The 15,380-nt window shown below is 36.9% G+C and overlaps 1 protein-coding gene across 1 annotated transcript in view; it reads left to right on the top strand.

Moving 5' to 3' along the window:
* Itgav (integrin subunit alpha V) overlaps positions 1-15,380 on the top strand; it is an 89,374-nt gene that overhangs the window by 70,060 nt on the left and 3,934 nt on the right. Inside the window, exons 20-29 of the mRNA XM_070019539.1 lie at positions 175-322; positions 819-911; positions 2,308-2,387; positions 2,728-2,808; positions 4,153-4,258; positions 6,013-6,171; positions 7,404-7,517; positions 13,748-13,861; positions 13,966-14,073; positions 14,820-14,942. Of these exons, the coding sequence (XP_069875640.1) occupies positions 175-322; positions 819-911; positions 2,308-2,387; positions 2,728-2,808; positions 4,153-4,258; positions 6,013-6,171; positions 7,404-7,517; positions 13,748-13,861; positions 13,966-14,073; positions 14,820-14,942 (1,126 nt within the window). The remainder of the gene's footprint in view (positions 1-174; positions 323-818; positions 912-2,307; positions 2,388-2,727; positions 2,809-4,152; positions 4,259-6,012; positions 6,172-7,403; positions 7,518-13,747; positions 13,862-13,965; positions 14,074-14,819; positions 14,943-15,380) is intronic.

Raw genomic sequence — 15,380 nt, 5'->3', positions numbered from 1 at the left:
AAGAAGAATTAGATTTGAACGTGTGCTATTTTCTGTTTTCTGTGGTGGGATAATAAAACCTTAAAATCGTTTGAGTTGAACGTGTCAGTGCTGTGTATTTATCTCGCCACTTTGAAGAGTCATGCGCTCCCCATGTAGTCTTTTTTCACAGTCTAGATTTATATTAACTTGCAGTGATCAAAAGAAGGTCTACATTGGGGACGACAACCCTCTGACATTGATTGTGAAGGCTCAGAATCAAGGAGAAGGGGCCTATGAAGCTGAGCTCATCGTTTCGATCCCACCGCAGGCTGACTTCATAGGGGTTGTCCGAAACAGTGAAGTAAGCCAACATGCCTCTTTAGAAATCAAATGCCCTGACAGGCCTTTATTAACATTAATGAGCTAGTCCCCTGTTTAGTGAAGCAAAAACCTAGCTATTCTACTTAAGGCTAAATTGCTAGATAGTCGAGTGCCTAGCTTACATAATTTCCTTTAAGCCTAATACTTTGCATAATGTATTGGCATGCATTTTTAGAAGTGCCTATGGAGGAGATTGGATAGATTAAAGTACCTAAGCCTGTCCATCAAATTAGAAGCATTGTAGTTACATATCTAAATCCTCTGGATAATCTTACAAAAATACTGTGACATTTATATTTGGTCACCACAAATCTGGTTTCTCTCTTTCTCCATGTTTGCTCAGGTAGATTTATTTGCTTTTTAAAAAGGGGAACTTTAAATATGTAACTATATATTGTGTAGGGACTTTATAGTCTTAGGGTTTCTGTTCTTCTGGCTTAATCTCTCTTTGTATCCTGTTTCTTTGTCCATTGAAGGCCTTAGCAAGGCTTTCCTGTGCATTTAAGACAGAAAACCAAACCCGCCAGGTGGTATGTGACCTCGGAAACCCAATGAAGGCTGGAACTCAAGTAAGACATTTTGAATTGAATCACTTTTTCCCCTACAAATATAATGCCATATTTTTCTTGGTCTTGTTTGTAGTAATAAAAAATGCCTATACATATTAAAATGCTGTCATCAAATTGATTTTAATTTAGTTTAATGATGAACATTGTTCTGTTTCCTTTTAACTAAGATACTACATGATGGTGATGCTTTATTATCGTTATGTAATAAGCTGCACCACACGGTAATCCATTTGATAAATAGATGAGATCATGGTTTAAATTAAGACTTGAAATTCTGATTTTCGTATTTTGAAGTAGCTAACACTTGAGTTGGTCTTCAGAAGCCAATCTGCTAGATCCCAGAACCGTCATTCTTAGATGAAATCAAGCTAGCTCATTAACTTGAATCCTTGTATAATCAGCCCACACAGAAGATCAAAGAGAAACTTGGCTGGATCAGGCTCCCCTTCACATGAAGGGGCAGGGTTGCCTGAAGATTGAAAAGAAGCACCAAATGGATGTCTTCCCAGATCCTCTAAAAAGGAACCAGAAATATACCTTGTATCGTCCTAGGATCAAAGAAAACATGACAATATATGTTATGTTGCGTTTATAACAAGAGTTATTAATGATACATTGGTATTAGTCATATGAAGATCTGTGTTATTGGGAGACCAAATGTTCCACTGTCTTTTGACGTATTTTTCAATGAAGGTCATTATTTGTAGGTGTGCAGTACCTTAGGAAAGAGAGCTTGAACACATATCCTGAGTTCCAGTTTTTCATGTTTTCAGTCAATCAGAACAGAACATGATTTCTGGTTCTCATTCTCCTTGTCTCCAGTTTTTCAGTGCATAACTCCTTCAGTGTAGGGAATTTCTGGCTACTCTAAGGGACCAGCCCCAGGCTTTGGAAAGTGGTGTATGTGGAAGATAGGATCAGTCTGCAAGAGGTGTTATTTTTATATGTCATTTGTGTATTTCCCCAAGAATCCTGCTGTCTTGTACCTGGTGGCTCAGATTTCTCTATAAAATAATCGGTGAACTTTCTAGCTGCAGGGGTTAGAAGTCCGGTACTTTCTGATGTCTGTAACTTGCTATTATCAAATTATTGTGCATAATTACTTTACTTGCCTTGGATCATCAAATATTTACTTTTGTAGTTTTAAAATGATTTTTAATATCATAAGAAGGTATAAGTAATAGTTTTTGTTAAATGGATTCCACCATTGATTGGCCCAAGCATCTTGAATAAAAGTAAAGAAAGGGAAAGTCAGATCTAAAAACTTTAGTTCACTTTTACTGGAAGCTCACAAAAACAGTATTTTAGAATGCTTTTGAATTTGGTCATTTGATTTGAAACTTCTAATTTCAGATAAGACATTGGTTAACATTCTGTTCTTTATCCCTTCTTGCAGCTCTTTGCTGGTCTTCGATTCAGTGTACATCAGCAATCCGAGATGGATACATCTGTGATGTTTGATTTACAAATCCAAAGGTATCTCAATAGATTTGCTTAAATACTTTAAATACTATGGAGTTCCATAGGTTGATATGTTCATACATGATTGTAGAATTTTTAAGTCTATGTTATATGAATTATAATATCAGTTATGAATTTGTAAAGCAAACTTAAAAAATTAAAAAGTTAAACTCAATTAACTTATTGGAAGTAAATGCTAAGAAAAAAATAATTGTTTCGGCTTTTAAGTGTTTCATTCTGTTGCTGTTTTGTTCATTTTTTAGTTCCATGAGGTTTTATGTCTGGAAGACTTTTGATGATGATTATGCTCCATTCAGTCCTAAAAATGTGTGTGTGTGTTTTTTTTTCTTTTCAGCTCGAATCTTTTTGACAAAGTCAGCCCTCTTGTATCTTACAAAGTTGACCTTGCTGTTTTGGCTGCTGTTGAGATTAGAGGGTCAGTATAATTTTTAAGTTGAAAATCTCCTTGTCACCATTGCTTCTGAAAAGTAACTCTAGGCCCGGGCTTGTTTGGGCAAAAGACACTGTGGTTAATGGTGGTTCATTAGGCAATAAATGCTGTAGAAATAAGGCCATAGGTATATTCCAAGCTCCAAATATTTATTTGCTAGTCTTATGGGAAGAAAATATGGTAACAGTAATCTCAAAATATGTTTATTTGACCTTCTACACAAATTACTTTAGCAGTTTACCTGTGACCTGTAGATTTAAGTGTAGTGATTTTATGTATATGTGATTTCACTAGCTTTATGGCTTTTTATTTGCATGTAGGAGTCATGAAAGGGTGATTTTATTTTGATATTTCCATATGTGTAGACAGTGTACCCCATCAGCCTCACCCCATCTATCCCTCTCCCTTATCTCACTCCACATTCTTAAAACAACTTCAGTTTGTGTCTTTTTTCTATTTTTATACATGTTGTATATAAACTACTCTGATTATATTCACCCTCATTTACCCTCTCACCTCACCCTCCCTGCTCCTTCTGATACCCACTCCCCCAACAGAGCCTGTTTTACTTTCGTATCTAGTAGATTTATCTTTTAAGAATTAAAAAATTCCATTTTTATTTATTTATTTAGGAAATACTGGTGAATGAACTCAGAAACTCATACTTGCCAGGCAAGCACTCTAACAACTGAGGCATTCCTTAGCTTTTCTTGCTTTAGTTTTTTTTAGATAGGGTGTCAGCCTTTACCCAGGCTGGTCTGGACCACTATCGTCCCAGCTGCCTCCTGAGAGGCTGATATATAGGATGTACCCTGCTCAGCTTGTTAATATAGGATCTTATTTTGTATTTAGTCTTGCCTTGAACCACAAACCTCCTATCTCAGTCTCCTAAGTAGATAGTAGTGTATTTGTGAGCCATTGCACCAGGCCTAAAGTTATTATTTTTGTGTGTGTATGTGTGTGTGTACACGTGCGCGCATGTGTGCATGCGCATGAGTGCACATGCACTGGTATTAGGCTTGAACTCAGGGCCTGAATGTTATCTCTTAGCTTTTGCCACTCAAGTCTAATTCTCTAGAACTTGATATACACTTCTATTTCTTTTTCTTTTTTTGAGGAGGAGGGGGGTGCTGGTTAATTGAAGATTAACTCAGGTTGCCTTTGAACCTTGAACCTCATGTCTCAGCCTTCTGAGTACCTAGGATTTACAAGAATCAGCCACCAAGCCCAGTTCCCAAGATTTTTTTTATAGATATGATTTTATCCATTTTAATATAGGGTATTTTTGAAAACGACATTCATGGTAGTTTTTCTTTGATTATTGTTTAGGGTCTCAAGTCCTGATCATATCTTTCTTCCAATTCCAAATTGGGAGTACAAGGAGAACCCTGAGACTGAAGAAGATGTTGGGCCTGTTGTTCAGCATATCTATGAGGTCTGTACCTAATGGATTTAATGGAAACCTAATGAGACAACCAACAAGGCAGAAGCTAATGTAGAAAGCAGGCTGCCGTTTGGTGTAAACTTTGAATAGCTAAGCATATAACAGATTTCTTCAAAACATTTTGTATTTGTAAATTCATTTTTATTGGGCAAATAGTTTTAAAGTGTTTATAGAAAACAGTTGCTATACTTTGTCATGACCAATTAGTTCTATGTGAATAAAAGAAACAGATCGTTGGCTGTGTTGTCAATGGCATTTGTATTTCTGACTAAAAATTTAAAAATACCTATCATAATCAAAATTTTATTCCTATAGGAAGAATATTTTTCTAGTGATTTATAAATAACTTCAATAATCACCTTTTTTTGGAGGTACTAGTGATTGAACTCAGGGCCTCATGTTTGCAAAGCAGGTGTTCTATCACCTGAGCAACTTTTTGTTTTACCACCTCTAACACCTTTTGGCATTGGTTATTTTTGAGGTATGTCTTGTTTTATGCCCATGTCAGCCTAGGCTTCAGTATTCTTGTGTTTCCCCATCTCTGGGGATGACAGGCATATGCCACTGTCTCCAGCTACTGGGCTTTCTCTATAGCAAGGGGAATAGGTGCCAGCTATTAGATAAGAAACTTATGCCTGGACTTACCTTGAACCATGCTCTCTTGACCTCCACCTCCCACACAGAGCTAGGATTGTAGAACTGAGTCACAATGCCCAATATTTTTTAAAAATTTATTATTGTCAAGGTGATGTACAGAGGGGTTACAGTTACATATATAAGGTAGTGAGTACATTTCTTGTTGAACTTGTTACCTTCTTCCTCATTTTTTTCCACTTTCCTTCCCCCTTATTGCCCCCAAGTTGTACAGTTCATTCCCAACGTATTGTCTTGTGAGTATCGCTGTTGCATCGGTTCTCTTTGTCTTTTGTTGCAGCGTTTTGTTGTTCTCCTTCTTTTCCCAAATTCAGATAAATATACATAAAATACCCAGGGTACCAAAATCAAATCCAGTGATAATGGGGGATAAACCATAGGAAAAAGAAAAAAGAAACAAACACGAAGGAAAAAGGAAATCACATTGTACATTAAAAACAACAACAAAGAAAAACTCCATGTCTTAGAGTTCATAGCATCATCTTATTGGTCATATATACATAGCTATTGAGCTGTTGTGCTCATCTGTTAGGACTATCCTAGACATATACTAATTATTATCTATGAAGGAAACCATAGAACCTATGTTTCTTTGGGTCTAGCATACTTCACTTAATATGATTTTTTTCCAAGTCTTTTCATTTCTCCAACATTTTTTTTTTTTGTCAGTCATGGGACTTGAACTTGGAGCCTGGGCACTGTCCCTGAGCTCTTTTGCTCAAGGCTAATGTTCTACCACTTTGAGCCACAGTGCCACTTCCACTTTTCTGGGAGTTAATTGGAGATAAGAATCTCAAGGACTTTCTCGCATAAGCTGGCTTTGAACTGAGATTCTTAGATCTCAGCCTCCTAAGTAGCTAGGATTATAGGTGCCTTGTTATATTTTCATCCTGATATTCAAGAGACAGATTTGAGTTTGGTTTGTTTTTATACAATGACTACATTTTAATCATTATATATTATATATTGTAATTTTGAATCTATCAAATTAAGTATTGAAGTCCTGTTTTTATATGACTTAAGTTTATAAATGGGAAGGATTATAGAGTAGATTTTTACCCAACTGATTTATGTGTTCTCTTCTTTATTAGCTGAGAAACAATGGTCCAAGTTCATTCAGCAAGGCCATGTTGAATCTCCAGTGGCCATACAAATACAATAATAACACTTTGTTGTATATCCTTCATTATGACATTGATGGGCCGATGAACTGTACTTCAGATATGGAGATCAACCCTTTGAGAATCAAGGTACTGCACTTACTGGCTGCTCTTCAATATGATGACCTTTTATTGCTTTCTTATTAAACTTAGCAATGAAATACCTGAAATGAAACAATTTAAATTCAGACTCTAAAAAAATACTTTAGTGTATAACCAGTAAACTCAGAATTAGATTTATATATTATGGGTAAGAATAAATTCTGTGAAGTCCTGAATATTTATGGAGTATTAATAAACTTGAGGAGATAATTTTTTCAATTTTTATTGTAAAGGTGATATACAGAGGGGTTATAGTTATGAAGTCAGGTAATGAGTATATTTCTTTTTGAGCAGTGTCACCTCCCTCCCTCATTTTTTCCCAATTTTTTTTCTCCCAACTCCCGGCCCTGTCCCCAAGTTCTATCCTTCATTTCTAGCAGTGTCTAGTGAGTATCACAGCTGAATTAATTCGCCCTTTGTCCTACCATTTCTGTGCTTTCCCTTCCCCTCCCCAAATCAGAAAAATTTACATGTAAGACAAAGGGTACGGAAATCTAAAACAGCGAAAAAGGGATAAAACAGAAGAGAAGAAAAAAAAAGAACTGTAAACAGTACAATAAAAAAAAAACCTCTTGTTTCTATTTCTTGGAGTTTATTTTGATAAGTATCATTTCATATGAGCATATGCACATAACTATTGAGACCTTGTCATCCTCTCCTAAGAATATCCTCCTTTGGAATCACTGTGTGAATGTTTAGAGTCTGAGGAGATATTTTTAAGACTCAGTTTGTCTTTGATTGCATTGCATCTTGGTCTACCACATGTCTAATCATGTATTAAAGCTGTTATGCTGTTGAGATTGCTGTCTTCAGAATAATAAATGCTATTTTGTAGAATTACATATACTTCTGAATAAAGACATCTGCATCCTAGAACATACATTTTCATAAGAAGCTATTGAAAGAGGTCTAAGAAGACAAAATTAAAAATATACTCATAATTGATACTCATCATGGTTGTATTGTGGGATTTCAGGGTATTTCGTGTGTTTACATCAGTTTTTCTTCTAGCAGTGCAATGGGAAAATTAGCTTTGGGAGAGCATATTCAGAACTTTAATCTTTGCTGTCTATTCTAGCCATTCACCAAACATCAAATGGTAAATTTGTCACATCATATAGTCATATACCATTTGCCAATCAGATGTAAGAGTTTATGTCAACCTGTCAATGTAAAATTTTTTCTGTTACTGTTTGCCACCACTTTCCAATGTCATCCAGATCTCCTCTTTGCAAACACCTGAAAAGAATGACTCCATTGCTGGGCAAGGTGACCGGAACCATATCATCACTAAGCGGGATCTCGCCCTTAATGAAGGAGACATTCACACTTTGGTAAGTGCTATTTCAAGTGTGTGATGTATAGACATTTAAAAATATGTGATTACAAGACTGATGCCAAAGGACATTTCAAAAATAACAACAGCAGTGCTGAAAGAACATCGCGTATTTTTATACCACTCAGCCTTCTTTGTTTTCCTTTTTCCTAGTTGAATTAATATACCTTTTAAAGTTATCAGTCATTATAAATAAAATACTTTAAGTTCAGATTTATGTTCTTGCCTGTCCTTTTAAACAACCTCTTTCTTGATGTCACTGACCTTTGGTACTTTCATGACGTATTGCAGAAGGCTTAAAATATACAGAAGAATAATTAACATTGTGCTTAACTTTTGTTGAGTCAGATCTCACAGTGACTGTGTTTGAAAGGAGCCTGTCATTTAGCTTTTTGAAAATTAACATCTGTGTTTATGTTCAAAAGCAATCATGATTCTTTTCCATCACCAAATTCTGTAGTCCTTCTTAAACCTTACCCAATGTAATCGCTTGCTGACATTTGGGTCAGTTCATCACTGAGATGCCACATTTTCATTTCTCTGCCTTCTACTACTGGCTGCTTCTTAGTCTCTGTTTCCAAGTTTCTACCTCTGGTTATTCCTGGGATCAACTTCAGGTTTCTTTTATGCTTCAAATCGAGTTCATTCATTCTGTGCTATCCAATATTGTCCCTGCCAGCCACCTTGGATGTATTCAGCAGACACAGGAAGCTGGTGGAGCCCTATCAGGCAGTGTAGACATCACATAGTCATGATTACCATCATCTTAGAAAGGTCTTTTGGACATTCTGTACTCTATGCTATTGTTGAATCTCATGGCCTGGTACATGTGACATGGTGTGTATTTTTGTTCTGACCCTTTGTACTAAATTCTAGACTCCAAACTCTAATGTGCAACTGCTTAGTAAAACTCCATTTTCAATGACTAATAGAATATTCAAACTTAATTCTGAGAATATACTTAGTTTTCACAATTTTTCTCTTTCCATAATGATCTACATGTATTAACTCTCAACTCCATTCTCTTTCCTAAACCTGCATCTTCTATCTTTTGCCATCTTTGCCCCCTTCTCCTTTAGTCTTCATCCTACATTTCAGCAAACTTTTATCAAGACCTACTTTCAAAAGTGCCCAGACTGACCCTTCTCCCCAGCTCTAATGCTGTGACAAATTAATGCAGGTTAACTCCCCTTTATCAAATCCCTACTTGGTCTTTGAATTTCTGCCTTTGCTGGACATTACAGATTCTTTGACGTACAGGCCAGGCCAGGTACCATTCATGTAATTTAAACAAATCCTAGCTCAAAAACTCCCAGCTCTACTGACACAATCTAGGCTCTTCTCATCTCTAAACTTACATCAGGTCTCCACAGTCATTCTACTTCTTCCAATTCATGCCTTATTTTTTTTATTGTGTCATACATTAATTCTTTTTTTTTTGCAAATTCTTTATTGTGATTAAGTGATTACATAATTTCCCAAATTTCACAGTATTGTGGGATAGTGATGCTTTGTTAAAGTCAAAAACACATTCTGACTTTCATGGGGCAAATTGTCTATCATGGTCTATAACATTTATGAGTTCTATGAGCTTTGTGATACAGTTATTTCTTCCACATCGAGTGATATGTACATTTCTTTCCTTTTGCATAGCGTCAACTGTTCCCTCTTTCCCACTTGTTCCCTCCCTCCCATTTTGCTGCCCTTGAATTACTTAGTTCATTTTGATCACTCTCCAGTGCAGCTGATGGGTCCCACTGTTGTATGTTTTTCCCTGATTGCCTCTAGTTCTGTGTCTTTCTCCTGGTTTCGCTCAGGTGTGCACATATACCATATATGTGATCAGCAGCATGAGGTTATTTAGTAGTGATTCGACCAGATGAGTAGAGGTCCTTTGTTTCTTAACTCTCAAGTCATATCATCTTACGTTTTGGATTTAACATCCACTTATCAGGGAGACCATGTGCCATTTGTCTCTTTGCTCTTGGCTTAACTCACTCAACATAATTTCTTCTAGTTCCATCCATTTCCCTGCAAATGCCATTATTTTGTCCTTTCTAATGGCTGCATTATATTCTATTGTGTATAGATACCACAATTTTTGGATCCATTCATCTGTGGTGGGACATCTGGGTTGTTTCCATATCCTGGCTATTGTGAACAGTGCTGCAATAAACATGGAGGTGCACGTGTCCTTGTGTACTAATTCCTGTTGTTCAGGATAGATGCCTAGAAGTGGTATGACTGAATCATAAAGGAGGTCAATATTTAGCTTTCTGAGGACCCTCCAGACTGCTTTCCAAAGTGATTGTATAAGTGTACATTCCCACCAGCAGTGTAATAGGGGTCCTCTTTTTCCGCATCCCCTCCAGCATTTGTCGTTGGCTGACTTTAGGATGTGGGCCATTCTGACTTGGGTAAGGTGGTACCTTTGGGTTGTCTTTATTTGCATTTCCTTTACAACTAGGGATGGTGAACATTTCCTCATGTGTTTCTTTGCCATTTTTATCTCTTCTTCTGAGAAGTCTCTCTTTAGTTCCCTTGCCCACTTAGTAATTGGTTTGTTGGGGTTGGGAGGGATTAGCTTCTTGAGTTCCCTGTATATATTGGATATTAACCATTTGTCTGATATATTGCTGGTAAACATTTTTTCCCAGTTAGTTGGTTGTCTTTCTAGCTTGGTTGCTATGACTTTAGCTGTGCAGAAGCTTTCTTTTAAGGTATCCCATTTGTCGAGTCTCTCTCCAGTTTGTTGTGACCCTGGGACTCTGTTCAGGAAGTTCCTGCCTGTGCCTATGAGTTTAAATGTCACTCCTACTCTGTCCTGCAATAGTTTCAGAGATTCAGGTTTAATGTTAAGGTGTTTAATCCATTTTGAGTTGATGTTGGTGCATGGTGATAGGCTGGGGTCCACTTTTAGTTTTCTGCATGTGGCTGCCCAGTTTTCCCAGCACCAGTAGTTGAAGAGGCTGAGCTTCTTCCACTGTATGTCTTTCGCTCCTTTCCAAATATCAGCTGACTGTAGGTCTGTGGTTTTATTTCTGGATCTTCTATTCTATTCCATTGGTCTTCAGGTCTGTTTTTGTGCCACTACCAAGCTGTCTTTGTAATTATGACTCTATAGTAGAGTTTGAAGTCTGGCAGGGAGATCCCTCTCATGTTGTCTTTTTTGCCTAGAATTGTTTTGGCTACTCTAGGTCTTTTGTTGTTCTATATGAATTTTTGGACTGTTTTCTGTATTTTAGAAATGTACATCATTGGGATTTTACTAGGAATTGCATTGAATTTGTATATTAATTTTGGCACTATGACCATTTTCACTATATTAAGTCTGCCTATCGAAGAGCATGGAAGGTCTTTCCATTTCCTGATGTCCTCTGTAATTTCTTTCGTTAAGTTTTTATAGTTTTCATTAAATAGTTCTTTTACATCTTTGGTTATGTTAATTCTTAAATACTTTATTTTTTGGGGAGGGGTTATTGTGAATGAGGTTGCTTTCTTTATTTCCCTTTCTGCTTGTACGTTGTTGGTGTACAGGAACGAGATTGATTTTTTTTGTATTCAAATTTTAATTTTATTGCCAAGGTGATATACATAGGGGTTACAGTTGTGAGTACATTCCTTTTTTTTCTTTTTTTTTAATGTTTTTTATTTTGAAAATACTGTACAGAGGGGTTACAGTTAGTTACATGAGCAAGGTAATGAGTACATTTCTTATCAAGCATTGTTGCCTCCTCCTTTGTTTTTCCCCTACCATCCTTTCCCTCCCACTTCCACAACTACACTCCTCCCCCCTGCACCCCCCCAAATTGTGAAGTTTGTTGTTCAACAGTGGCCTAAATTGTGAAGTTCGTTGTTCAACAGTGTCTTGTACATCTCATTGTTACAATGGGTCAACTTGTATCCCTTTTTATGGAACCAACCCAGATGTCCCTCAGTAGATGAATGGATCAAGAAAATATGGTACACACACACACACACACACACACACACACACACACACACACACACACACACACACACACACACACACACACACACACACACACACACACACACACACACACACACACACACACACACACACACACACACAGAGTGGAATTCTATGCCTCCATCAGAAAGAATGGCATCACCCCATTTGTTAGGAAATGGAAAGAGTAAGCCAGGCCCAAAGAAACATAGGTCCTATGGTTTCCCCTATTTGCAATAACTAGTATATGTCTGAGACAAGCAGAAAAGGTAAAAAAAACTATGTACATATGACCAGATAAATGATGTTAAGTGAAATGAACCCCAAGATAGGGGCACAAGTGGTTTTTTTTCTTTCTTGCTAATGTTTCTAACGTATTTATAAGGTACCATATGATTTCTTTGTTGCTTAGTATGTTCCTCTCTCATGGTATAACCCTTGTTTTCACTGTATTTGATGTCAATATAATTTGGGGAGGGGAAGGAAAAAACAAAATGTTTAAAATAGCAACTGAGTTTTGTATCCTGCTACTTTGCCTAAGTAGTTTATAAGTTCTAAGAGTTTGGGGATGGAGTTTTGGGGATCATGAAGGTATAGTATCATGTCATCTGCAAAAAGGGATAATTTAACTTCTTCCTTCCCTATGTGGATCCCTTTAATGTCTTTTTCTTGCCTTATTGCTCTAGCTAAGGGTTCCAGGACTGTATTGAAGAGGAGTGGAGACAGTGGGCATCCTTGCCTTGTTCCTGATTTTAGGAGAATTGGTTGTAGTTTTTCCCCATTAAGTATAATATTGGCTATTGGTCTGTTGTATATGGCTTTTATTGTTTTAAGGAATGTTCCTTCTTTTCCTATTTTCTCTCTAGAGCTTTTAACATGAATGAATGTTGTATCTTATCAAAAGCCTTTCCTGTGTCAATGGAGATAATCATGTGGTTCTTGACCTTGGATTTGTTGATGTGTTGGATTACATTTATTGATTTACGTATGTTAAACCATCCTTGGATTTCTGGATGAAGCCTACTTGGTCGTAGTGTATGATTTTTTTGTGTGTGTTTCTGGATTCTGTTAGCTAGAATTTTGTTAAGGATCTTTGCATCTGTGCTCATCAAGGAGATTGGTCTGTAGTTATCTTTTTTTGTTGGGTTTTTGCCTTGTTTGGGGATGAGTGTGATATTGGCATTGTAGAATTAATTTGGGATAGCTCCCTCTTTTTCTATTTCTCTGAAGAGCTTGAGGAATATGGATATTAGTTCTTCTTTAAAGGTCTTACAGAATCCCGTTGTGAATCTATCTGGTCCTGGGCTTTTCCTTGTTGGAAGACTTCTGATTATTTCCTGTATCTCGTAAGATACTGCCATGCCTTGTTTATTGAACAAACAGCCACAAGCAATTTTCTGCCACCAGGCTTTGAAAATTGCCCTTCCTTTTATTGGAATGGTTTAGACCCAAGGCTCTTATTGATCTTGTTCTCAGTCCTTACATATTGAATGTTGACAGGGACAGCCCTGACCAATCCACGTGAAGTAAAACTTGCCTTGTGCTCCCCTCCTGCCTTGTCTCCACCATCCCACTTTTGATCCTGAACTATCTTTTAGAATTCTGTTCTTTAAAAAAAAAGATAAAGGTCACATACAATTCATCATTTTAACCTTTTTGAAGTATATAAGGTAATGTTTTTTAGTATATTTGCAATACTGTACAAATATGACAACTATAATTACCAAGCATTATTATCACTTCCAAAAGAAATGCTATACCCATTAAACAGTTATACTTACTCTCCTCAACCACCAGTCTCTGGTCACAGCTAACGTGCTTTCAGTTCAGATTGTCCATGTAGGTCTACCGATTTGCCTACTCTGGACATAATTCATGTGCATAGCATCATACGGTATAAAGCCTGTTGCATCTGACTTCTTTCAGTTAGTGTGTTTTCAATATTCATTCACAAAGGTGCATGGATATTCACCACTCTTTCAGACACATTTTGGGTTTAAGTTCTAGCCATTAGAATTAATTCTTCACTATTAACAGATTTTATTCTCTCATAATAAATCATACAAAAACCAATTCTTCTGTAAAGAAAACCTCAGGTTTAACAATGAGCCCATTTTAAGCGCTATTTGTACAAGACAGAAGAAACTAGTCTCTCTATGTCTTTTACATAAAACAAGTGAAATAAAATGCCTGATGTCACAACATTAGAGTTGAGAGAATGATCCTTTCTTGTGAGTAAATAGTTGCTTTTGCAGGGTTGTGGAATTGCACAGTGTTTGCAGATCATCTGCCAAGTTGGGCGACTGGACCGGGGGAAGAGCGCAATCCTGTATGTCAAGTCTCTCCTGTGGACTGAGACCTTTATGAATGTAAGTGGATGGAGTTACCATTCAGCACATTCATCCATTGGTGTTTCGAAGCAATGCAAATAGCTTGCCATCTGGGATCCCATCTCATTGTTATTTCCATACAGAAGGAAAACCAGAACCATTCGTATTCTCTGAAGTCATCTGCTTCATTCAGTGTCATAGAGTTTCCTTATAAGAATCTTCTGATTGAGGACATCTCTAACTCGACATTGGTAAGTGATTGATTTGAAGAAATGGAAAAAAAAATGCACTCAGTACAAATGGTTTTCTTTAGATGTTTTCTATTTGGTTTTTAGAGATAGGAGCTTACCTGTTCTGATGATGTGAAGTGGTGAGGGGAGGGGAGGGATTTGAGAATAGAATAGAGAGGGTGAACTTGTTCAGGGCACACAGTAGACATCAACAGAATTTTCATGATCAGACTCCCTGGTGCTATTAATGTGTGCTAGTAAAAAATAGTAAAAGAAAAAGCAGTAAGGAATTGGTTGAGAGGATTACATCCTCTTTAACAGTATTATTTTACTCTTATTGTAGGATATTAAATCTGGATCTTTTAGCACCTTTTATTTTAGCATCCTATAGAGAAGAGGTTTTTTTTTTTTTAAACTATGTACCACATTATGTGTAAATACTATCTTAGGATATTTTCTCCCCACAAGTTATGTAAAACAGAAATTAATGGCAACAAGTAAAGGCATATTTGAAAACCTGTAAAGACTTGAAATGGGATCAGCCAACATAAAGTGAAGTAGATTATTTAAAAGCCATATTAGACACAATTAGAAATTAACCTGTTGTTGCAAGTTTCTATAGGTTTATCTGTGCTAATGATACCAAAATTGCAACTAGTTAGTTATTCTAATAAAAAAGTAAAATGGGAATACCACTAAAATAGAATTTAGTAGATATTCAAGTACTTGCTGACTATTTTGAAGCTAAAAATCCCTTTCCCTAACAGGTCACCACTAATATTACCTGGGGCATCCAGCCAGCACCCATGCCTGTTCCTGTGTGGGTGATCATTTTAGCAGTTCTAGCAGGATTGTTGTTACTGGCCATTTTGGTATTTGTAATGTACAGGGTAAGTAATATGCTTGGGGAGAGGGAGAAGGGAATGGACACACAGAAGAAAAGAGAGGGAACAAGAATGATCACAAAAAATGAGCCAGGCACCAGTGGTTCATCCTAACGACTCAGGAGGCTGAGATGTGAAAATCACGGTTTAAAGCCAACCTAGGCAGAAAAGTCCCTATGAGACTTTTACTTCAAATAAACGATCAGAAAACCAGAAGTGAAACTGTGGCTCAAAGTGGTAGTACGCTAGACTTGAGCAAGAGACCTCAGGGACAGTGATGAGGCCCTGAGTTCAAGCCCCACAACTGACAAAAAAAAAGGGGGGGGGGAAGTGAAGCATTTATAGTGGTATATGATGGATATTAGTTATTGTTAGAGGGAAGAGAAACCTCATACAAAGTACCAGTTGAATTTCATTGGTGTGATGATTATGTACTCATTCAGT

This window comes from Dipodomys merriami, unplaced genomic scaffold (assembly GCF_024711535.1).
Source record: "Dipodomys merriami isolate MVZ:Mamm:240054 unplaced genomic scaffold, mDipMer1.0.p SCAF_1, whole genome shotgun sequence".
Classification (NCBI taxonomy): domain Eukaryota; kingdom Metazoa; phylum Chordata; class Mammalia; order Rodentia; family Heteromyidae; genus Dipodomys; species Dipodomys merriami.
The sequence above is the reverse complement of the archived record's forward strand: the minus strand, read 5'-3'. Positions and strand labels throughout refer to the sequence as shown.